The 25,526-nt window shown below is 44.4% G+C and overlaps 3 protein-coding genes across 7 annotated transcripts in view; 1 reads left to right on the top strand and 2 right to left on the bottom strand.

The window, feature by feature from the left end:
* The window catches only part of RNF183 (ring finger protein 183), a 47,810-nt gene that overhangs the window by 13,901 nt on the left and 8,383 nt on the right, over window positions 1-25,526 (top strand). The window contains exons 1-2 of one of the 4 annotated variants that reach the window (XM_056538700.1): window positions 20,871-21,201; window positions 21,647-21,716. The gene's annotated coding sequence lies outside the window, so the exon portion shown is untranslated. Of the gene's footprint in view, window positions 1-20,870; window positions 21,202-21,446; window positions 21,470-21,646; window positions 21,717-25,054; window positions 25,177-25,526 lie in introns of those variants that run through there. The other 3 variants (XM_056538701.1, XM_056538699.1, XM_056538702.1) reach the window with 3 other exon arrangements.
* On the bottom strand, window positions 31-25,097 carry LOC130290711 (RING finger protein 223-like). Of its 2 annotated transcripts, none has more exons than XM_056538706.1 (2): window positions 25,084-25,097; window positions 31-745 (listed from the first exon to the last, which is right to left on the bottom strand). In XM_056538706.1, exon 2 carries the CDS (start codon window positions 680-682, stop codon window positions 128-130), a length of 555 nt encoding a protein of 184 aa, XP_056394681.1. In that variant the 5' UTR covers window positions 683-745; window positions 25,084-25,097; the 3' UTR covers window positions 31-127. The 2 variants fall into 2 exon arrangements, with proteins under 2 accessions (XP_056394681.1, XP_056394680.1); XM_056538705.1 differs by lacking the exon at window positions 25,084-25,097 and adding an exon at window positions 824-1,318.
* LOC130291436 (RING finger protein 223-like) lies at window positions 2,883-7,742 on the bottom strand. The gene is made up of 2 exons (XM_056540155.1): window positions 7,524-7,742; window positions 2,883-4,902 (listed from the first exon to the last, which is right to left on the bottom strand). The coding sequence occupies exons 1-2, from the start codon at window positions 7,740-7,742 to the stop codon at window positions 4,342-4,344; spliced, it is 780 nt and encodes a 259-aa protein (XP_056396130.1). The 3' UTR covers window positions 2,883-4,341.

The raw sequence follows: 25,526 nt of genomic DNA, 5'->3' as shown, positions 1-25,526 counted from the left end.
GACCCTTTTTGAATCTATTTTGGTCCCACCTCCAGGTCCCCGTGTAGACATTGATCTTACTATAAGTGACAGATTATTTTGGATCCCTCCACCACATCTGATCCCACCATCACAGCAGACGTCTGGATCATTTACTGTTCATGTATATAGGTAAGAACAGAACGGTGAACAGGAGGATGCCAATAGTGAGAATAGTGAACCCGATGCCCCACACGCTGTGGCAGAAGGCCCGGCATCCGCTCTGCTGTATGGAGATCAGCCCCTCCGGACCCGGCCGCTCGTTCCCTCCGCTGGATAATAGATGTATCGTCACCAGAGATCCTTTACCTTCCGAAGAGTCTTTCTTTTTCATCCAACACAGTTTGTATCCGTCCGCCCAGACTTCTTGAAGAGTCTGCATTTCGGGCGGAAGCTTTGCTACCACCTCCAGGTTGGGCTGCATTTTCGGCACCCCTTCCTGTGGGATTTGGGCCGGGGTTCGGCACAGGGGGCAGGGGAACTCCTGAGACTTCTTGTGGAACAGGCAAAGTCTGGAGAGACATTCCATGCAGAAGGTGTGCGAACACGGGAGAAGTAACGGCGTCTTAAAGGTGTTGTCGTAGGGGACGTAACAGATGGGACACTCCAGGAAGCTGCTGAGATTTCCTTCAGGATCCTCTTGGGGTGGAGCGGCCATGGCCATGTCATATCCAGATCTCCTACTTGGTATGGTCCAGAATCAGACTCTCTAAGTTGGATCCTTCCCCTGCGGAGACACAGAGTCATCTTCTACCACCATCTCCTTATCTCTGGCTTATGTTTTCTAAGTAAGCTACGTTCTCACCTGTCTTTGGCCGACCTCCATTTTTACGATCTCTCCTTCCTGCAGACCTGTCTTTATTTTGCCAGTGCCTCAGATCTGGCTCTGCAGCTATCTCTGTATATACTGCAGCTATCTCTGTGTATACTGCAGCTATCTCTGTATATACTGCAGCTATCTCTGTATATACGTAGCTTCCTTCCCTCGCTTGGTAACCAACAATCAGCTTCGGGTTTCATCCAGACTTGAGCCAAGCGTGATTCTTGGGTCATTCGTCCTTCCCTCCATCACATAGCAACACAAACAATTGGGGAAAGGGAACAATGCAGAAGGGAGAGACTCCGGAGAAAACCATCAAACACCTTCTGTGACTGGAGTTACTCATTAGAAGCCAATCGCCGCCGACGGGACATTCAGGTCACTATTAATATGGCGGGTTTGTTTATTCTGCACACACAGAACTGCGATAATTCACCCAGAGACCGGCGATAATTCACATTGAAGTGAAGCTGTAAACTTATATACATAAGAGACATATGGCTGTTTTCTGCAGAAACAGCGCCACACCTGCCCGACAGGTTGTATATGGTATAGCAGCTAAGCTTTATTGAAGGAGTTCTGTAGTGAAAAATAACTTATCCCCTATCCAAAGGATAGGGGATAAGTTATAGATCGCGGAGGGGGGGGGGGGGGCTGAGCGCTGGGACCCCCGCGATCTCCTGAATGGGGCCCCGAAAGTTTGCTGGAAGGGGGCGTGCAAACCCCAGCATGTAGCACCTGCCGACATAGAGATACATAGAGGGGGATGTCGGCCGCGGCTTCCTGTGGGGGTCGTAACGGCCGCTTCCAGCAGAATGCCGGGGCCCCGTTCAGGAAATCACAGGAGGTCCCAGCGCTCAGACCCCCACGATCAATAATTTATCCCCTTTCCTTTGGATGGGGGGGGGGGGGGGACAAGTTATTTTTCACCGCGCTACTCCCTTAATTTCAGTGGATTAGAGCTGCAATACCAGACACATCCTACGGACAGGTGTGGTGCTGTTTCTTTTTTAGATAAATTAAACTACACATTGGTGTCTGGTCTGTTCACCTTGTAAAGCAGTGTTTCCAAAGCAGGGCGCCTCCAGCTGTTGCAAAACTAAAACTCACAGCATGCCCGGACAGCCAAAGGCTGTCCGGGCATGCTGGGAGTTGTAGTTTTGCAACAGATGGAGGAACCCTGCTTGGGAAAGCAAGTTGGGTGACAACTAAGGCTATGTTCACACGGCAGAATTTCCATGCAGAAATCCGCACAGAAAATCTGCAGCAGCATTATTGGGATTCCGCAGATGGAAGAATTTCTGATTCTGGAAATCCTGATGCCGGCGTCCAAAAAAACATTGAGATGGCGCATTTCCGAGCACATTTGAACCCGGCCTAACATGGTCGCTATTATAATTCCACTGGCCTCTCCATTGCAGATAATTTCTTACTGGATAACAAAATTAGATTTACCATTGACCTCAATCTAACCTTTGACATAAAGTGATATCCAAAGGATGGGGGATAATATGTATGATCGCAGGGGTCCCGCTGCTGGGACCTCCGCGATTTCGGTGCACCCCCCCCCCCCCAGCTTTCCATTCATGTCTATGGGAGGGGGGCGTGACATGAATGGAGGGGGCATGGTGTGATGTCACTAGGGGGCGTGGCTGTGATGTCACGTCTTGGAGGCAGCGCCCGGCACAGAATGCCGTGGGTGCACCGAGATCTCGGGGGTCCCAGCGGCGGAACCCCTGCGATCATACATCTTCTCCCCTAATCTTTGGATAGGGGATAAGATGTATAAAACTGGAATATCCCATTAACATGTGTCTCAGTGCATAACCTTACATTTATACACATTACACTTTTTTTTTTTTTTTATCTTTTATTTTACAAAATACGATCACATAGATGTTAGTATAAAACAGGATAAACCTAATTGCACACATATACAAAAAAAATAATATATATATATATATTCAACCTAATTTTCCATTTCGCTGCAAAACCCCCCCCAAAAAAATGCATAAAAGTTACCAACCAGGTCAGTGCACAAGAATGTCTGCTTTATACTATTTTATTTTACAAAAATTTACAGTGATTTCTCCATAGTTGTGAATGTGGCCACATTCGGTAAAATGACACTTTCTATACATTTTCCCCACATAGTGTTAAACAGTTCTTAGATTAAATTTATGACCGAACGGACTGCAGATGAACATTATAGCAGCTAAATACACAATAGCACATTGCTGAGGAATAAAAAACATAGTAATGGATTCTCCTTGGCTCATACCATGTATATAATATGTGGAGGGTGCATCAACTTGCATAATAAAGGAAGGCAGACGTGTAAACTGATAAGATGTATCTTGGAAATATGTAAAATTCTGACCACGCATTTCAAAGTCCAACATAAGTACTGTCCGGTTCCCGATATCAGCTGATGCTGGGTTCATAAACCTGCTGCACTATTATGTCATTTACAGTCACCTGCTGTATTTTATCAGTTTTTACAACAAACTGGTTGTAAAAAGTCAATGATTGGCGGTAACTTTTTGAACAGGTTGTTCTGTGGGTTTATTGGCTCTCATTGGAGATCCCCGGGGTATATGGAAACTTATTTGCCTCCTTTTTAATACACAATATATACATGACAGTACAGCACACAGCATAGGTGTTCCTGCACTAAACAGTATACCACATGCCACACTAACATCTCTACACACTTTATATACATGATGGTACAACATACAGCACAGATGTCCCTGCACTGTACATCATACCACAGGCTACACCTAGATTCCTGCACATATTATATACATTACAGTACAATATACATCACAGGTGTCCCTACACTATACATCATACCACACTATACACTAACATTCCTGCACACATTATATACGACAGTACAACATACAGCACAGATGTCCCTGCACTCAACATCATACCACAGGCTACACTAAGATTCCTGCACATATTATATACATTACAGTACAATATACATCACAGGTGTCCCTACACTATACATCATACCACACTATACACTAACATTCCTGCACACGTAATATACATGACAGTACAACATACAGCATAGGTGTCCCTACACTGTACATTATACCACATGCTACACTAACATTCCTGCACATATTTTGAAACAAAGTCAAATAATAAGGCAGTACAGACAGTGTTTGTTAAAGAAGGGGGTAGGCAGGGGATATTGGCTGTCCTGGCATGCTGGGAATTGTAGTTTTGCACCAGCTGGAGAGACACTGTTTGGAAAAAAAAACTGATGTAAGGCTATAGAATTGTCTTAGTCAGCCGCACCCTTCTCTTCTTGCCCATTCTTATGATCAGTGGGGATCTGAACACTCACGTCAAATTTGTTATTTAAAGCGACAGGTACACTTTAAAAACCACATGGACCAAATGTGGAAAAAATGTTCAGAGCACTGGAAACTTCCCCTGAAGTTCCGAGATGGTAGAAATATTGACACCTTGGGTTCTACGTTGGGTTAAAGGATCAGATTCAATGGGAAATATATCATGACAAACAGAAAGGCGAAGCAAGAGATGAGGGTACACAAGATGCGACCATGCTTCTGCATTTTTAGGTTACATCGATTACCAGGTGGCTGTTGGGGCACCATCCCCATGTGTACAGTATGTGAGAAATGTGGTGGAGTAGGAGCCAGGAGGTAGTTATCGATGACCATGTTCTCCTCCAGCTCCGTGTTTTGGGTAGATGTGACATAGTTGTGGTCGTGCTTCTTCTTCCAGCACAGTTTTGATCCCTCCATCCACACCTGCTGGAGCTCGCCCATCCATGGTGGGAACTGAGATACAACATTCATATTAGGGGGCAGCTGAGGTATACCTCCTGTTGGGATGGGGGCAACGGCCCGGCATACGGGACAGTGAAATGGTTCCAGCTCCTTCTGAAAGATACAAAGCTTGGACAAACACTCCATGCAGAAGGTGTGTGAACATGGTAGGAGCAGGGGGGTCTTAAAGACGTTGTCATAAGACGCCAAACAAACCGGGCACTCGGGCACCGAATACTCCTGCTCCATGTCCTTCACTCAAGGACTTTCCTCCACAGTCAACTTCAGAAGAAAGTGTCCCAAGGGTTGCAGGTCTTTAGACAATGTGGTTTGTGTAGCTTTTCAGATGTTACGGCAAAACTGTAAGACCAGAAATACCTGAAGATAGAGGTTCTGATCTTCTCACAGGTGGTCCTGCTCCTCTGTAGGGGACTGTGGTCCTTCTGTGGGACTGTGGTTATAGGAGCAGCCAGATCAGGTGTGTCTATACCCTGTGTCCGGTAGAAGTATTTAATGCATTGGTTGGCGCTTCATATAGGGTCACTGGATGACGTTACATTGTCACAATGACACAGCACCTCGTTTTCAGTGAACTCATGATATGGACATATACCTCACTACTGTGTTAAAATATAACTTTTATTATTCTTAGTGCAGTGAAGTGAAAAGCATTACATTGCAGGGAAGTAAGTGGTTAATAAATAAGAGATCACAGCTTTGTGGATGCTGTGAGTTACTTACAAATGCCTTCTGAAAGATTTTAGACCCTTTCCCTTTCTTTTACATTTTCTTAATTTTTTATTTCTTTTCTGTCTGACCCCAGTGATCTCTGCTGACACCTCTGTCCATTTTTGGAACTGTCCAGAGCAGGAGAGGTTTGCTATAGGGATTTGCTCCTGCTCTGGACAGTTCCTGGCATGGACAGAGGTGTCAGCAGAGAGCACTGTGGTCAGACATAAAAGAACTACACAACTTCCTGTTGAGCATTCAGCAGCTGATAAGTACTGGAAGGGTTAAGAATTTTTGAATAGAATAATTTACAAATCTGTTTAACTTTCTGGCACCTGTAGATTAAAAAAAAAAAATTATAATTCCACTGGCGTACCCCTTTTAAGTTATGTGTAATAGTGAAATAATGTGAAATCATACAGGGAAAAAAATATTGAACACATGAAGTAAGGGAGGTGAAAAAAGGCATGGAAAGCCAAGACAACTGCTGAAATCTATCAGTAATTAACCCCTTAAGGACGCAGCCCTTTTTCACCTTAAAGGGGTATTCCAGGAAAAAACTTTTTTATATATATCAACTGGCTCCAGAAAGTTAAACAGATTTGTAAATTACTTCTATTAAAAAATCTTAATCCTTTCAGTACTTATGAGCTTCTGAAGTTAAGTTTGTTCTTTTCTGTCTAAATCCTCTATGATGACACCTGTCTTGGGAAACGCCCAGTTTAGAAGAGGTTTGCTATGGGGATTTGCTTCTAAACTTGGCGTTTCCCGAGACAGGTGTTATCAGAGAGGATTTAGACAGAAAAGGACAACCTTAACTTCAGAAGCTCATAAGTAATTTACAAATCTGTTTAACTTTCTGGAGCCAGTTGATATATAAGAAAAAGTTTTTTCCTGGAATGCCCCTTTAAGGACTGAGCCCTTTTTCGCAATTATGACCACCGTCACTTTAAGCATTAATAACTCTAAGATGCTTTTACCGAATATTCTGATTCTGAGATTGTTTTTTCGTGACATATTCTACTTTATTTTGGTGGTAAATTTCCGTCGTTACTTGCATCCTTTCTTGGTGAAAAATTCCAAAATTCCATGAAAATTTTGCATTTTTCTAACTTTGAAGCTCTCTACTTGTAAGGAAAATGGATATTACAAATACACTTTATATTGGTTCACAAATACAATATGTTCACTTTATGTTGGCATCATAAAATTGACATATTTTTACTTTTTGAAAAAATTAGAGGGCTTCAAAGTATAGCAGCCGTTTTCAAAATCTTCATGAAAATTGCAACATTTGAAGGGACAGATGTTACAGAACTACAACTCCCAGCATGCCTGGGCAGTCTAGGCATGCTGAGAGTTGTAATTTGGCAAAATCTGGAGGGCTACTGTTTGGACACCACTGTAACAGTGGTCACCAAGCTGTGACCCTCCAGATGTTGCAAAACTACAACTCCCAGCATGCCCAGACAGCCAAAGGGTGTCTGGGCATGCTGGGAGTTGTAGTTTGGCAACCACTAGGAATGCAGCAGTAAAGATCGCTTTACTGCCACCTAACTCCCCCACCACCATCTCTTTCCTACCTGCGCCGTGATCTCAGCTGGAACTCTCCGATGATCGCCGGTCCCCACGCCATCTTTTCAGGTACCGGCCTCCATCTTCTCCCCCCCGTTCTGCCCGACATCCAGGGGTGGGCAGAGCGGGGGGGGGTTTCCCATGGCAACCCCCTTTCATGCGCTGCCATTGGTCAGAATTCATTTGTGACCAATGGCAGGGGATAGGAGGAGATTGCAGCGCTGCAATCTCGCTCCTATTCCTCAGGATGATCGGGGCTGTCACTGACAGCTCCTATCATCCCTATTTTCTGGGGGATCGGGTCACCAGAGACCCGATCAGCCCGGAATAGCAGAAAATCGCATGTCTGAATTGACATGCGATTTTCAGCGATCGCCGACATGGGGGGGGGGGGGGTCAGGACCCCCCTCGGCAATGTGCCGGGATGCCTGCTGAATGATTCCAGCAGGCATCCCGGTCCGGTCCCCAACCGGCTAGCGACGGGGACTGGAATTCCCATGGGCGTATGCATACGCCCCACGTCCTGAAGAGGTTAAAAAGCAATCCAGCCCCTTGTCAGTGCAAATTACTATGAGCCGGTTCAGTCCCAACTGATGGCTACTAAAAGGTCCCAAAGTGTCAAACAAGACACATGATGGGGAAAAGCAAAGAGCTGTCTCAAGACCTTCACAGTCTAATTGTTGCAAATCATAATGATGGTTGATGTTGGTTACAGACGCATTTCTAAGCTTCAGAATGTTCCAGTGAGCGCTGTTGGGTTCATAATACGGAAGTGGAAAGACAATCATTTCACCATAAATTTGCCTCCACCAGTTGAGGAGGGAGAAGAATAACAGAGGAGTTGTCCAGGAGCCAAGGACCATGTGTGGAGAACTTCAACCTCCATGGCCTGTATGCACGCTTCATATACACCATCATGGCCTGTATGCACGCTTAATATACACCGTCATGGCCTGTATGCACGCTTCATATACACCGTCATGGCCTGTATGCACGCTTCATATACACCGTCATGGCCTGTATGCACGCTTCATATACACCGTCATGGCCTGTATGCACGCTTCATATACACCGTCATGGCCTGTATGCACGCTTCATATACACCGTCATGGCCTGTATGCACGCTTCATATACACCGTCATGGCCTGTATGCACGCTTCATATACACCGTTATGGACTGTATGCACGCTTCATATACACCATCATGGCCTGTATGCACGCTTCATATACACCGTCATGGCCTGTATGCACACTTCATATACACCATCATGGCCTGTATGCACGCTTCATATACACCTTTATGGCCTGTATGCACGCTTAATATACAACGTCATGGCCTGTATGCACGCTTCATATACACCATCATGGCCTGTATGCACGCTTCATATACACCTTTATGGCCTGTATGCACGCTTAATATACAACATCATGGCCTGTATGCACGCTTCATATACACCGTTATGGCCTGTATGCACGCTTAATATACAACGTCATGGCCTGTATGCACGCTTAATATACACCGTCATGGCCTGTATGCACGCTTCATATACACCATCATGGCCTGTATGCACGCTTCATATACACCGTTATGGCCTGTATGCACGCTTAATATACACCGTCATGGCCTGTATGCACGCTTAATATACACCGTCATGGCCTGTATGCACGCTTCATATACACCATCATGGCCCATATGCACGCTCACCACACAGACAGACACCATTGTGAATATAAAGCATGGTAATTGCTTGTGTAAAGTTTGCTGCACAACATATGGAAAAGCCGGTGAAATACTGGAGACTATAGTGCGGTCAGATGAGAGCAGAATGGAACTGTTCTGTGCCATAATACACAACATGTTGTATAAAAACATGTCTGGAGGGGTAACATCATGGTGTGGGGCGGCTTTTCAGCAAATGGTTCTGGCAAACTGCACATTATTCAAAGAAGGATAAATGGGCAAAAACCGGCTGCCACCTACTAGGATAATGAAGATGGCGGATATTTCACCAAGACAATGATCCCAAACACGTGGCCAAGGAAACTCTCAAATGGTTTCACAGAAAGAAAATTGCCCAGCCGATCACCTGACTTGTATCACAATGAAAATCTATGGAAAGAACTGAAGATCATGATTCATAGAAGAGGCCCGCGGAACCTTCAAGATTTAAAGACTGTTTAGAAGAATGGGCCAAAATCCCCTCCAGGACACTAGGTTCTCCCTACAGGAGGCGTCTTGGAGCTGTTATTACCACAAAGGTTTTGTACAAAGTATTAATTAAATATCAGGAAGTGTGTTCAATATGATCTTATTTATTTTGGTCTCTTTGGATGTATGGATTATTTGGGTTGCTACCAACATCTGGAGAAAACTTCTTGTCAAAAGCACCTGAAAAATATTCAGTGAGAAAAATGGTGATGTGTTCAATACGTTCATCCCGCTGTATTCAGACTTTTACTATGACACTTAATATTAATCTCTGGCTCCTCCCATTTCTTGGTCTTCTCTGAGATGTTTCTCCACCTTGGTCAGAGTCACCTGAGGTAAATTCAGCTGATTGGACAAGACACAGCCCTGTGTATATAAGATCTCACAGCGTACAATGTATATCAGAGCAAACACCAAGCCATGAGGCAGAAAGAACTGCCTGTAGAGCTCAGAGACAGGATTGTATGTAGGCACAGATCTGGAGAAGAGGACAAAAACATTTCTACTACACTGGCTCGGTGTTCATCAGAGAATCAATAAGTTTGCTCAACCATTGGCTTAAAGGGGTACTCCGGTGAAAACCTTTTATCTTTTAAATCAACTGGTGGCAGAAAGTTAAACCTATTTGTAAATTACTTCTATTAAAAAATCTTAATCCTTACAGTACTTATTAGCTGCTGGATGCTACAGAGGAAATTCCTTTCTTTTTGGAACACTGATGACATCACGAGTACAGTGCTCTTTGCTGACACCTCTGTCCATTTTAGCAACCATCCATAGCAGATGTATGCTTAGGGCAGCATGGTGGCTCAGTGGTTAGCACTGCTGCCTTGCAGTGCTGGTGGCTTGGGTTCAAATCCCACTAAGGACAACAATAAATAAAGTGTTATTATTATAATAACTTCAGCAGAGAGAACTGAGCTCGTGATGTCATTAGAGAGCATTCCAAAAAACAAAGAATTTCCTCTGTAGTATTCAGCAGCTAATAAGTACAGGAAGGATTAAGATTTTTTAATAGAAGTAATTTACAAATATGTTTAACTTTCTGCCACCAGTTGATTTAAAAGAAAAAAGGTTTTCACCGGAGTACCCCTTTAAAGAGGTACTCCGCTGCTCAGCGTTTGGAACAAACTGTTCTGAACGCTGGAGCCGGTGCTGGGAGCTCGTGATGTAATAGCCCCCGCCCCCTCAATGCAAGTCTATGGGAGGGGGCGTGTCACGCCCCCTCCCATAGACTTGCATTGAGGGGGCGGGGCTATGACGTCACGAGCTCCTGGCTCCAACGTTCGGAACAGTTTGTTCCAGACACTGAGCAGTGGAGTACCCCTTTAAAGTGTACCTCCGATGTTGTGGACACTTATAGAAAAATTACTTTATAATTACCCTTTAAGTTTGTTGCCACTTATTGAGGACCCAACCTTAGACATACAGCGCTAAAGCCAGTAAGCGATACAAGGGTCAAGCGTTCGGCCAATCTTTATCAGCTTGTGTTTTTTTAATCATAGATACAGATACCTTTCATACTTGGAATGGGAGTGCTGGGGGACGGGCAGCTATTGGGCAAAATGTACTTTATTTGTGTTAAAAAAAAAAATTCAGGTAGGTTGTGTGAACTGAGGTAATTCCTTGTTACAACTCATACATGAATACATGGTTATATTCACCCAAAATGTAGACAAATTCTAGTCACCGGATTCCAATAAAAGGCAAAAAAAAGTTCTATTTAAAGTCAGGGCTGCCGTCAGAACTTTTGGGGCCCCTTACAAAGCTCAAGGTAGGTTGTAGGTAATGTCCCTAGTAGATAGTGCCCTCCAGGTAGGTAGTGCCCCCAGTAGGTAGTTTCTCCAGACAGGTAATGCCCCAGGAAGTTATTGCCCCCAGTAGGTAGTTGCTGCCCCTGGCAGCCGCTGTGTTGAGTTTAAATGGACTGCAGCCCGTTGTGTTGTCTAAATGAGTAGGGGCACTATGGAAAGGGGGGGTACACTTAGGGTTGGGGGCTGGCGGCGGAAAGGGAAATAAAAGAAACAAAAAACAGCTGGCATTGGCGGGCCCACAGGCAGTGCACAGGTACCTGACCTGTCAGTCTGCATGTGGATATATATGTGATAGATAGACGGACATATAGATAGATAGAGATTAGATAGTTATGAGATAGATATGAGATGGATGGACAGATAGTGTTTCTCCTGCTGTAGCAAAACTACAACTCCCAGAATGCCCACACAGCCAAAGGCATGCTGGGAGCTCTAGTTTTGCAACAGCTGGGGGCACCCTACTTGGAAAACATTGAAATAGTGGCCTTTTACCTCTTACCCTATCGCCAGTCATTCGGAACTTTGCTCCGTGCACCGGATGTCTGGGGTGCCGCAGTCAAGATCACGGGGGTCCCCAGTGGCGAGATCCCTGCGATCAGACATCCTATCCCACCCTTTGGATAGGGGATAAGATGTCTAGGGGCAGAGTACCCCTTTAAAGTCAAAGTGAAGTAAAATCAGCAGCAAGGGCTGGAAGGCTCAGGAGTCCTGAAATAATCCCTCCTAGCTGCCTGTTGGTCAAAGACTGTAACTCTCAGGCTATGTTCACACCGAGGAATCAAGGAGATTCCGCAGCAGCAGAGTCCCATTGTATTCAATGCGATTCTGCTGCTCCGTGCACTCGGCAGAATTTCTGCACCACATGTTTCTGGCACGGACATTGTGATTTCCATGTCCGCAGAAAGAGCGAATCTGTTCATTATTTCGGCAGACTCCACACGGAATGCTTTGCTGTCTATGAGACGGCGCATCCGCAGTCTGCAGAGGTTTTGTCATGGAGAATGTCTGCCGCGGACATTGCTAGGTATGAACATAGCCTTACCTGACCAGGAAGAAAAATACACAAACTGGTCTGGTGCCTTCGGCTGTCCGGTCATGCTGGGAGTTGTAGTTTTGCAACAGCTGGAGGCGCCCTGGTTGGAAAACACTAGCTCATAGAGTAGCCATCTAAAAAATAGTTTGAAACGTGTTGGTGTTTTTTTTTTTTTTATCCATGTTTATTTTTGTATATTTTTTTTATGGATCTTTCATGAATTTTTTTGCCATTTTATTATTATTTATCACCGGAACGGAACCCGACGCACAGTGAAGAGCTGCAGCCGGTACGCACTTCATTCATTCCAGTGGGAACACGAAAAGACCCGAGTACAGCTCTCAGGCATCATCGGCGCTCCCATAGAAATGAATGGAGCACATGCCATCTACCGGTAGACGACACGCGCTCCTCACTGAGAGAGTCGGGGTCCCGTCTCTGTGAACGTAGATAAAGGATCATTTATTTCTCGCCGGAGTACTCTTTTAAATGGGTACTCCGGTGGAAAACTTTTTCTTTTTAAATCAACTGGTGCCAGAAAGTTAAACAGATTTGTAAATTACTTCTATTAAAAAAATCTTAATCCTTCCAGTACTTATTAGCTGCTGAATACTACTGAGGAAAGTCTTTTCTTTTTGGAAGACAGAGCTCTCTGCTGACATCACGAGCACAGTGCTCTCTGCTGACATCTCTGTCCATTTTAAGAACTGTCCAGAGTAGAAAATCCCCGTAGCAAACCTATGCTGCTCTGGACAGTTCCTAAAATGGACAGAGATGTCAGCAGAGAGCACTGTGGTTGTGATGTCAGCAGAGAGCTCGGTGTTCCAAAAAGAAAATCATTTCCTATGTAGTATTCAGCAGCTAATAAGTACTGGAAGGATTAAGATTTTTTAATAGAAGTAATTTACAAATCTGTTTAACTTTCTGGCACCAGTTGATTTAAAAAAAAAAAAGGTTTTCCACCGGAGTATGGTTGTCTATGCTTCACCTAAAGACAATGCAAGACCGGATTTAATCCGTATTCATACTTATGGTTGGCCTTATTGGTGTTTTTTTTAAGTATTTATGGATATATTTCGTTTGTATAACCTCGCAGGGCTCTTCTATGGGTGCGAGGTGTTCGGGTACAGTTGGCTTCGCTCTGCCTGCCATGTTTTTCATTAGGATCTTGCCAAGTTGATCTTTACAGGAAGCGTATATGAGAGAATACACCGTCCAGGTAAATGCCTTGTATTCTGCCGCTTTACCTTCCATATCTTTCCTCCACATTCCGATAGAATCCACCTTGCGCTCCTGTTCGGGGTTAAATGACTCCGTATGTAACAATATTTCTACGTAGTCATTGACCTTTCTCATGTAGAAATGATGGCAATGTAACTGTAATGTGTCCAAGGTGGCCGGATACACGGTAAAGACTCCCGGCTTGTAAAGTGTGCGGCCTACAGAATTTCCGGAAGTCCCATAGACTTGCCTAAGACTTCCAGCAATGTTTTAGTCCCTTATTTAAAGGGGTACTCCGGTGAAAACTTTTTTTTTTTTAATCAACTGGTGCCAGAAAGTTAAACAGATTTGTAAATGACTTCTATTAAAAAAATCTTAATCCTTCCAGTACTTATTAGCTGCTGAATACTACAGAGGAAATTCTTTTCTTTTTGGAACACAGTGCTCTCTGCTGACATCTCTGTCCATTTTAGGAACTGTGAGCAGCATATGTTTGCTATGGGGATTTTCTCCTACTCTGGATAGTTCTTATAATGGACAGAGATGTCAGTAGAGAGCACTGTGGTCATGATGTCAGCAGAGAGCTCTGTGTTCCAAAAATAAAATAATTTCCTCTGTAGTATTAAGCAGCTAATAAGTACTGGAAGGATTAAGATTTTTAATAGAAGTTCTTTACAAATCTGTTTAACTTTCTGGCACCAGTCGATAAATAAAAAAAAATTTAAGGTTTCCACCGGAGTACCCCTTTAATTTAATTGCAAAAATAAAATCTTTAAAAAAAGAAATAAAAAATCTGTAGACCTCTTGTTTTTGCATTTTTTCAAATAAAAGCAGTATACACAATTGTCGTAAGTTCCATGCAAGTCTATGGGACTTCCCCAAATACTGTAGACCGCACGCTTTAGCCGGAAGTCCCATGCAAGTCTGTGGGCTTTCCGGCTAAAGCAAGCGAAAGTCCCACAGAATTGTCGTAAGTCCCATGCAAATCGATGGGATTTCAGTAGACTTCTTGCTGTAGCCAGAAGCCCCATAGACTTGCATGGGACTTCTGGCATTTCTGAAGACTGCACACTTTAGCCAGAAGTCCTATGCAAGCCTATGGGATTTTCAGCTAAAATGTGCGGTCTACAGAAATGCCGGAAGTACCATGCAAGTCTATAGAACTTCTGACAATTCTGTAGATCGCTTGCTGTAGCCGGAAGACCCAGAGACTTGCATGGGACTGCCGTTAATCCTGTAAACTGCATGCTTTAGCCGGCAGTCCTATGCAAGTCTGTAGGACTTTCCGCTATAATTCGGTCTACAGAAATCTCATACAAGTCTATGTGACTTCCAGCTAGTGCAAACAATCTACAGAGATGCTGGAAGTCCCATAGAAGTTAATGGGACTTCCAGCTATTATGTAGACCGCTCGCTTTAGTAGGAAGTCCCATGCAAGTCTATGGGAAATCTGGCTAAAGCGAATGGTCTACAAAATTGTCGGAGTGTTACACATGTATCCTGCTGCCGCAACATTGTAGTCACACTTTCGTTTAAATATTAATTTCGCATCGGACGGTGCAAGTTCTCAGTCTACAGCGGTGGTCTCCAAACTGTGGACCTCCAGCTGTTGCAAAACTACAGCTCCCAGCATGCCCGGACAGCCAACGGCTGTCCGGGCATGCTGGGAGTTGTAGTTTTGCAACAGCTGGAGGGCTCCAGTTTAGAGACCACTTGACTAGAGTAACTTTGGCTGTCCGGGCATGCTGGGAGTTGTAGTTTTACAACATCTGGATGTCCAAAATTTGGAAACCAGTAAAAGGGACACAAAAAACTCCAGTGTGAACCCGGCCTTTATAGTAAGACTTTTCTTTGTTGTCCATAGCGACTACGGACTTTCCGGTGCAGCAGACTACCATTGTTTTCCATGGGATTCTGCTGCATCATTTACACAACAGAATTTCCACTGAAATTTCGGATCCCAGACTCACGTTTTGAAATGCGTTGTTTTCTATGGTGACGGCGCATTTCTCAGCAGACCTAGCGCCGACTAACTCAGTCGACACCTGCTAAAGATAGAAGGGGGGGCAGGGATTTATGAAAAATTGCCCAGTTGCCCATAGCAACCAATCACATCACTTCTTTCATTTTCAACAAGGCCTCTGCAAAATGAAAGCAGAGATCTGATTGGCTGCTATGGGCAACTGGGCAACTTTTCCTTTGCACAGGTTTTGATAAATCTCCCCCCAGAGATTGTACAGTGTGAATAGGCCCTAAGAAATGAAAGCAGATATCTGATTGGTTGCTATGGGCAACACAGACAGTCTTACTATTATATGAGATAACAATATAACTTTTTGTTGACAGATTTGACAGATTTATCAAAACTGTCTATAAGAAATACCGGCCTTGTTGCCCATAGCAACCAATCACAGCGCTAATTTCCTGCATGGTATAATAAAATGAAAGCTTATGGGTTGCTATGGGCAACAAGGCCATTTTTCATAATCAAGGCCTCTCAGGCCAACGGCTGTCCGGGCATGCTGGGAGTTGTAGTTTTGCAACAACTCAAGGTCTACTGGTATCGACACCAACAAAAAAAATTTATGATCAGGTCAGGGCCGACATACATTATAGAAGGAACTTTCTACAAAATGGCGCCAGTGCAATAGATTTTTTATTTTAGCTAAATTTAAGTGACCTTGCTCCTCCGCAGTTCGTTGCGAATTTGGCGCCAGTTCTGTATAAAAACCTATAGAAATTCTCCCATAGTTCTGCACCATAAATCTTCAGAAATAGATGTAGAGCGGATAGTTTACCGTAAAAGCAGCCATAGCCGCACAGGAACAATATAGCGGCTGAACACACCGGAAGGACATGGCCGACGAATGAGACCCAGTACTGGGTTCTCCTTACTTGGATGTGGGGTGAGGAACGTACAGAGCTGGAGAGATGAAGGAGACGGGTGTGACCAGTGATATGTGTCTGAGATGGCGGCCATTGCTGACTCTTACAGAATCTGGAGATAGTAGGATGGTGACACTTGGGATCACGCGTGAAGAACGATGGATCTACCTTGAGTTAGAGACGCAGATATGTCGGTAGAAACACCATGAAGAACAGCAACAAGATACAGCAGATGAAGACCCACACGATGCAACCGTAGTTACGCAAAATTAAGTTGCAGCGGTGGTAACGTGGCTGACGAGGAACCATCACCAGGTCGGTGGTCTGGGGGAAATGTGTCGCAGAAGGACTCAGGAGGTAGACGCTGATGACCATGTTCTCCTCCTGCCCCGGGGGGAAGTGGGACAAGGTGTTTTGGGTAGTGGTGACGTAGTTGTGGCCGTGATTCTTCTTCCAGCACAGTTTTGACCCTTCCATCCACACCTTCTGGAGCTCGCCCATCCATGGTGGGAATCTGGAAACAATGTTCATGTTGGGAGGTAGCTGAGGTACGCCCCCCGGTGGGATGGTGACAACGGCCCTGCACATGGGGCAGCAGAACGTTTCGAGCTCCTTCTGAAAGACGCAGAGTTTGGCCAAGCACTCCATGCAGAAGGTGTGTGAACATGGCAGGAGCAGGGGGGTCTTGAAGACGTTGTCGTAAGACGCAAAGCAAATGGGGCACTCGGGCGCCGAATACTCCAGCTCCATGTCCTTTATCCAAGAACTGTCTTCTATGGTCGGCTCCAGGAGAAACGATCCCAAGGATTTCCGATCTTCAGAAGACTTGGTCTCTGTAACAGTGCAAAAGTCTTGTCAACATCCTGAATAGAAGTCCTTCTGAAGTCAGGAGGTTGTGATGAAGGTTCCTCAGATCCTATAGATGTTCTGGAGTGAGGAGGTTGTGATGAAGGTTCCTCAGATCCTATAGATGTTCTGCTGGAGTCAGGAAGTTGTGATGAAGGTTCCTCAGATCCTATAGATGTTCTGCTGGAGTCAGGAGGTTGTGATGAAGGTTCCTCAGATCCTATAGATGTTCTGGAGTCAGGAGGTTGTGATGAAGGTTCCTCAGATCCTATAGATGTTCTGGAGTCAGGAGGTCTTGATGAAGGTTCCTCAGATCCTATAGATGTTCTGGAGTCAGGAGGTTGTGATGAAGGTTCCTCAGATCCTACAGATGTTCTGCTGGAGTCAGGAGGTTGTGATGAAGGTTCCTCAGATCCTATGGATGTTCTGCAGGAGTCAGGAGGTTGTGATGAAGGTTCCTCAGATCCTATAGATGTTCTGCAGGAGTCAGGAGGTTGTGATGAAGGTTCCTCAGATCCTATAGATGTTCTGCAGGAGTCAGGAGGTTGTGATGAAGGTTCCTCAGATCCTATAGATGTTCTGCAGGAGTCAGGAGGTTGTGATGAAGGTTCCTCAGATCCTATAGATGTTCTGCAGGAGTCAGGAGGTTGTGATGAAGGTTCCTCAGATCCTATAGATGTTCTGCAGGAGTCAGGAGGTTGTGATGAAGGTTCCTCAGATCCTATAGATGTTCTGTTGGAGTCAGGAGGTTGTGATGAAGGTTCCTCAGATCCTATAGATGTTTTGGAGTCAGGGAGGTTGTGATGAAGGTTCCTCAGATCCTATAGATGTTTTGGAGTCAGGGAGGTTGTGATGAAGGTTCCTCAGATCCTATAGATGTTTTGGAGTCAGGGAGGTTGTGATGAAGGTTCCTCAGATCCTATAGACGTTCTCACAGGTGACCTCCATGTCCTCCTCAATAAAGGACTGTGGTAGTGGAATAAGTCCTGGACGCAGAATAGTCTTAATTATGGGCTGGTCAGGTCTGTGTTCACACTGTGCCTAGTAACAATATTTACTGACTGTGTTGGCGTGGTTCCTTACAGTGACACAGGATCACATTACTCGCTAACAATGACGCCGCGCCTCGTATTCATCGCCGTACAAGATCTCATTATCTACTTTTTGGATCCGTTGCCGTTGTGTCATTTACATTGGGGGCGGTATGATGCAAATGGCCGCCATGTAAGAGGGAAATATCCCAGAATCTACAGACAAGTCCCTATGATTAGGGGGCGCACATAACCCCACTAGTCAGATACCTCAGGCACCAAGAGGAGTCAAATGGGGGGGGGTTAGTACATATGGGGGACAAAGATATTAGTATTATTACATAGTATTAATCTGCTATCCTGATAATCTGGCATGTGACAGAAAGGGTTAATAATAATATATTCATTCCACACGGATCCCTTATTGGTGGTTTGGGTTATTCTAGTATCTGACATAATATAAATACTGAGGCGCTGAAATCCCATCACTTTATCCCATCAGCAGCAGAAATGTCTCCGGAGCAGAAATCATTTGTTAGGGAAATCTGAAAAGGCAAATGTGACAAAATGAACCGGGAGGGCAGAGGTCATTCCTCATACTGCAGTGTACCCCAAATGTCATCATCCTGTACCCCAAATGTCATTATCCTGTACCCCAAGTGTTATCATCCTGTACCCCAAGTGTTATCATCCTGTACCCCAAGTGTCATCATCCTGTACCCCGAGTGTCATCATCCTGTACCCCGAGTGTCATCATCCTGTACCCCAAGTGTTATCATCATCCTGTACCCCAAGTGTTATCATCCTGTACCCCAAGTGTTATCATCCTGTACCCCAAGTGTTATCATCCTGTACCCCAAGTGTTATCATCCTGTACCCCAAGTGTCATCATCCTGTACCCGAAGTGTCATCATCCTGTACCCGAAGTGTCATCATCCTGTACCCGAAGTGTCATCATCCTGTACCCCAAGTGTTATTATCCTGTACCCCAAGTGTTATCATGTACCCCGTGTGTTATCATCCTGTACCCCAAGTGTCATCATCCTGTACCCCAAGTGTCATCATCCTGTACCCCAAGTGTCATCATCCTGTACCCCAAGTGTTATCATCCTGTACCCCAAGTGTCATTATCCTGTACCCCAAGTGTCATTATCCTGTACCCCGAGTGTTATCATCCTGTACCCCGAGTGTTATCATCCTGTACCCCGAGTGTTATCATCCTGTACCCCAGGTGTTATCATCCTGTACCCCGAGTGTTATCATCCTGTACCCCGAGTGTTATCATCCTGTACCCCAAGTGTTATTATCCTGTACCCCAAGTGTTATTATCCTGTACCCCAAGTGTTATCATCCTGTACCCCAAGTGTTATCATCCTGTACCCCAAGTGTTATTATCCTGTACCCCAAGTGTTATTATCCTGTATCCCAAGTGTTATTATCCTGTATTCCAAGTGTTATCATCCTGTACCCCAAGTGTTATCATCCTGTACCCCGAGTGTCATCATCCTGTACCCCGAGTGTCATCATCCTGTACCCCGAGTGTCATCATCCTGTACCCCAAGTGTCCTCATCCTGCACCCCAAGTGTTATCATCATCCTGTACCCCAAGTGTTATCATCATCCTGTACCCTAAGTGTTATCATCATCCTGTACCCCAAGTGTTATCATCATCCTGTACCCCAAGTGTTATCATCATCCTGTACCCCAAGTGTTATCATCCTGTACCCCAAGTGTTATCATCCTGTACCCCAAGTATTATCATCATCCTGTACCCCAAGTGTTATCATCATCCTGTACCCCAAGTGTTATCATCCTGTACCCCAAGTGTTGTCATCCTGTACCCCGAGTGTCATCATCCTGTACCCCAAGTGTCATCATCCTGTACCCCGAGTGTTATTATCCTGTACCCCAAGTGTTATCATCCTGTACCCCAAGTGTTATTATTCTGTACCCCAAGTGTTATCATCCTGTACCCCGAGTATCATCATCCTGTACCCCGAGTGTTATTATCCTGTACCCCGAGTGTCATCATCCTGTACCCCGAGTGTTATCATCCTGTACCCCGAGTGTCATCATCCTGTACCCCAAGTGTTATCATCATCCTGTACCCCGAGTGTTATCCTCCTGTACCCCAAGTGTTATCATCCTGTACCCCAAGTGTTATTATTCTGTACCCCAAGTGTTATCATCCTGTACCCCAAGTGTTATCATCCTGTACCCCGAGTGTTATTATCCTGTACCCCAAGTGTTATCATCCTGTACCCCAAGTGTTATTATTCTGTACCCCAAGTGTTATCCTCCTGTACCCCAAGTGTTATCCTCCTGTACCCCAAGTGTTATCATCCTGTACCCTAAGTGTTATCATCCTGTACCCCGAGTGTCATCATCCTGTACCCCGAGTGTTATCATCCTGTACCCCAAGTGTTATCATCCTGTACCCCAAGTGTTATTATTCTGTACCCCAAGTGTTATCATCCTGTACCCCAAGTGTTATCATCCTGTACCCCGAGTGTTATTATCCTGTACCCCAAGTGTTATCATCCTGTACCCCAAGTGTTATTATTCTGTACCCCAAGTGTTATCCTCCTGTACCCCAAGTGTTATCCTCCTGTACCCCAAATGTTATCATCCTGTACCCCAAGTGTTATCATCCTGTACCCCAAATGTTATCATCCTGTACCCCAAGTGTTATCCTGTACCCCAAATGTTATCATCCTGTACCCCAAATGTTATCATCCTGTACCCCAAGTGTTATCATCCTGTACCCCAAGTGTTATCATCCTGTACCCCGAGTGTTATCATCCTGTACCCCAAGTGTTATCATCCTGTACCCCAAATGTTATCCTCCTGTACCCCAAGTGTCATTACAATGTATGCAGTCTGTCTCTCCCTATTATCAGCCAATTTAGACTAGAATAATCTGACTTCCCAGGATGCCCAGACACCTCTCCCCCTATGACCAGTACTTGTCCCATATCTCCAGTGCGGAGACATAATACCGCACACATGTGACTTCGCTCCTTCGCTACTACCAGTCGCCAGGTTTCTGTTTTCTAGTCGCGGCTTCTCCGTTCAGCCCGGCAGATGGAGACAGAGGTCCGTCTCCTCTTATCTGCTCCATTGTGACTTGTCAGTAGAAGGAAGTAATATCCTGGATGATTCCGCCACATTCCGCTCTCGTGAAATAATCAGGATTGGCGATTGGCGGTGAATGGGCGGAGTGTTTACATAACAAATATTCCCTGATATTCCTTATACAAACAGCTGGCAGGCAACACTGTACACATAGGGGGAGATTTATCAAAACCTGTCCGGAGGAAAAGTTGCTGAGTTGCCCATAGCAACCAATCAGATCGCTGCTTTCATTTTGCAGAGGCCTTGTTAAAAATGAAAGAAGGAAGCTGATTGGTTGCTATGGGCAACCGGGCAACTTTTCCTCTGGACAGGTTTGGATTAATCTCCCCATAGACCGGTGGTGTGTAAACTTTGAACCACCAGTTGCTGCAAAACTACAACTCCCAGCATGCCCGGACAGCCGTTGGCTGTCCGGACATGCTGGGAGTTGTAGTTTTGCAACAGCTGGAGGTTTACAGTATGGAGACACAGACAATGAAGTCGCCCATTATAACCAACATATATTCTCCTTTTTTAGGTTGGTCCAGATATGGTTTTAGCCAAAGCTCCAGGAAAGGAGGGCGCAGGGTGTGATCTGCTCAGTAAAGGTACGTGCACGCTCACATAGGATGAGTATGTCCGCCTAGGCAACCAGGTCTCCAATACAAACTAAAAATTTAAATAACCGGTAAAAAAAAAAAAAAAAAATCTGCTACCGTTTTGTGTTTTCAGCTCCTGTACAGGCCTATGTGTTGCCATGGTAACAGGCTATAGTACGGCCACATGAAGAAGGTTCTGATACAGATTTTGAAGCAGATCGCACCTAAAATAAGCATTAGATCCCCCAAAATCTGTGAGAAAAAGTGATAGATACAGCAGCTGAGAAGACAGTATCACACATGATAGGGTTAGATACAGAAGACAGTATCACACAAGATAGATTTAGATACAGCAGCTGAGCAGACAGTATCACACAAGATAGATTTAGATACAGCAGCTGAGCAGACAGTATCACACATGATAGATTTAGATACAGCAGCTGAGCAGACAGTATCACACATGGTAGATTTAGATACAGCAGCTGAGCAGACAGTATCACACATGATAGATTTAGATACAGCAGCTGAGCAGACAGTATCACACATGATAGATTTAGATACAGCTGCTGAGCAGACAGTATCACACATGATAGATTTAGATACAGCAGCTGAGCAGACAGTATCACACATGATAGATTTAGATACAGAAGACAGTATCTCACATGATATATTTAGATACAGCAGCTTAGCAGACAGTATCACACATGATAGATTTAGATACAGCAGCTGAGCAGACAGTATCACACATGATAGATTTAGATACAGAAGACAGTATCTCACATGATAGATTTAGATACAGCAGCTTAGCAGACAGTATCACACATGAAAGATTTAGATACAGAAGACAGTATCTCACATGATAGATTTTGATACTGTAGCTGAGCAGACAGTATCTCACATGAAAGATTTAGATACAGCAGCTGAGCAGACAGTATCACACATGATAGATTTAGATACAGCAGCTGAGCAGACAGTATCACACATGATAGATTTAGATACAGCAGCTGAGCAGACAGTATCACACATGATAGATTTAGATACAGCAGCTGAGCAGACAGTATCACACATGATAGATTTACATGATAGATTTAGATACAGCAGCTGAGCAGACAGTATCACACATGATAGATTTAGATACAGCAGCTGAGCAGACAGTATCACACAAGATAGATTTAGATACAGCAGCTGAGCAGACAGTATCACACAAGATAGATTTAGATACAGAAGACAGTATCTCACATGATAGATTTTGATACCGTAGCTGAGCAGACAGTATCACACATGAAAGATTTAGATACAGAAGACAGTATCTCACATGATAGATTTAGATACAGAAGACAGTATCTCACATGATAGATTAAGATACAGTAGCTCATCAGATAAAATTATGCATGATAGATTTAGATACAGCAGCAGGGCAAACAGTATCACACATGAAAGATTTCGATACAGAAGACAGTATCACACATGGTAGATTTAGATACAGTATCTGAGCAAACAGTATCACACTTCAGAGATTGGGATACAGCAGAATGTATTACACATAGATTTAGATACAGCAGACAGTATCACACATTATAGATTTAGATACATAGCACAGTAGGCAGGATCACACATGATGGGCTTAGATACATAGCACAGTAGGCAGGATCACACATGATGGGCTTAGATACATAGCACAGTAGGCAGTATCACACATGATGGGCTTAGATACATAGTACAGTAGGCAGTATCACACATGATGGACTTAGATACATAACACAGTAGGCAGTATCACACATGGTGGGATTAGATACATAACACAGTAGGCAGTATCACACATAATGGGCTTAGATACATAGCACAGTAGGCAGTATCACACATGATGGACTTAGATACATAGCACAGTAGGCAGAATCACACATGATGGGCTTAGATACATAACACAGTAGGCAGTATCACACATGATGGGCTTAGATACATAGCACAGTAGGCAGTATCACACATGATGGGCTTAGATACATAGCACAGTAGGCAGTATCACACATGATGGGCTTAGATACATAACACAGTAGGCAGTATCACACATGGTGGGATTAGATACATAACACAGTAGGCAGTATCACACATGATGGGCTTAGATACATAGCACAGTAGGCAGTATCACACATGATGGACTTAGATACATAGCACAGTAGGCAGAATCACACATGATGGGCTTAGATACATAGCACAGTAGGCAGAATCACACATGATGGGCTTAGATACATAGCACAGTAGGCAGTATCACACATGATGGGCTTAGATACATAGCACAGTAGGCAGAATCACACATGATGGGCTTAGATACATAGCACAGTAGGCAGTATCACACATGGTAGATTTAGATACAGTATCTGAGCAAACAGTATCACACTTCAGAGATTGGGATACAGCAGAATGTATTACACATAGATTTAGATACAGCAGACAGTATCACACATTATAGATTTAGATACATAGCACAGTAGGCAGGATCACACATGATGGGCTTAGATACATAGCACAGTAGGCAGGATCACACATGATGGGCTTAGATACATAGCACAGTAGGCAGTATCACACATGATGGGCTTAGATACATAGTACAGTAGGCAGTATCACACATGATGGACTTAGATACATAACACAGTAGGCAGTATCACACATGGTGGGATTAGATACATAACACAGTAGGCAGTATCACACATAATGGGCTTAGATACATAGCACAGTAGGCAGTATCACACATGATGGACTTAGATACATAGCACAGTAGGCAGAATCACACATGATGGGCTTAGATACATAACACAGTAGGCAGTATCACACATGATGGGCTTAGATACATAGCACAGTAGGCAGTATCACACATGATGGGCTTAGATACATAGCACAGTAGGCAGTATCACACATGATGGGCTTAGATACATAACACAGTAGGCAGTATCACACATGGTGGGATTAGATACATAACACAGTAGGCAGTATCACACATGATGGGCTTAGATACATAGCACAGTAGGCAGTATCACACATGATGGACTTAGATACATAGCACAGTAGGCAGAATCACACATGATGGGCTTAGATACATAGCACAGTAGGCAGTATCACACATGATGGACTTAGATACATAGCACAATAGGCAGTATCACACATAATGGGCTTAGATACATAGCACAGTAGGCAGTATCACACATGATGGGCTTAGATACATAGCACAGTAGGCAGTATCACACATGATGGGCTTAGATACATAGCACAGTAGGTAGTATCACACACAGATGTAGCAGTTATCCTCATACACATGCCCTGACTGACAGCTGGTGTCTCCGCCCCCTGACCAGTGACCCCGCCCCTCACCTGCAGCACTTACCTGCACAGTGTGTCAGAGTCCTCCTCACCGTCTGTCATGTGAGACGCCCGAGGAGAGAGGCTGCAGGGATGAGCGCTGCCCCGCCGGCTGCTGGTGAGTATATATAATGTATATATATATATATATATATATATATATATATATATATATATATAATCTATGAGGAGACCCCCCCCCCCCCCCCCCGCCTACACATGAGGAGATATATAATCTATGAGGAGACCCCCCCCCCTACACATGAGGAGATATATATAATCTATGAGGAGACCCCCCCCACACATGAGATATATATAATCTATGAGGAGACCCCCCCCCCCACACATGAGGAGATGTATATAAAATGTATGAGGAGCCCCCCCCCCCCCCCACACACATGAGGAGATATATATAATCTATGAGGAGACCCCCCCCTACACATGAGGAGATATATATAATATATGAGG

This window comes from Hyla sarda, chromosome 9, assembly GCF_029499605.1.
Source record: "Hyla sarda isolate aHylSar1 chromosome 9, aHylSar1.hap1, whole genome shotgun sequence".
NCBI lineage: Eukaryota > Metazoa > Chordata > Amphibia > Anura > Hylidae > Hyla > Hyla sarda.
Note: the sequence above shows the minus strand (reverse complement) of the source record. Positions and strands in the feature narration are given on the sequence as shown.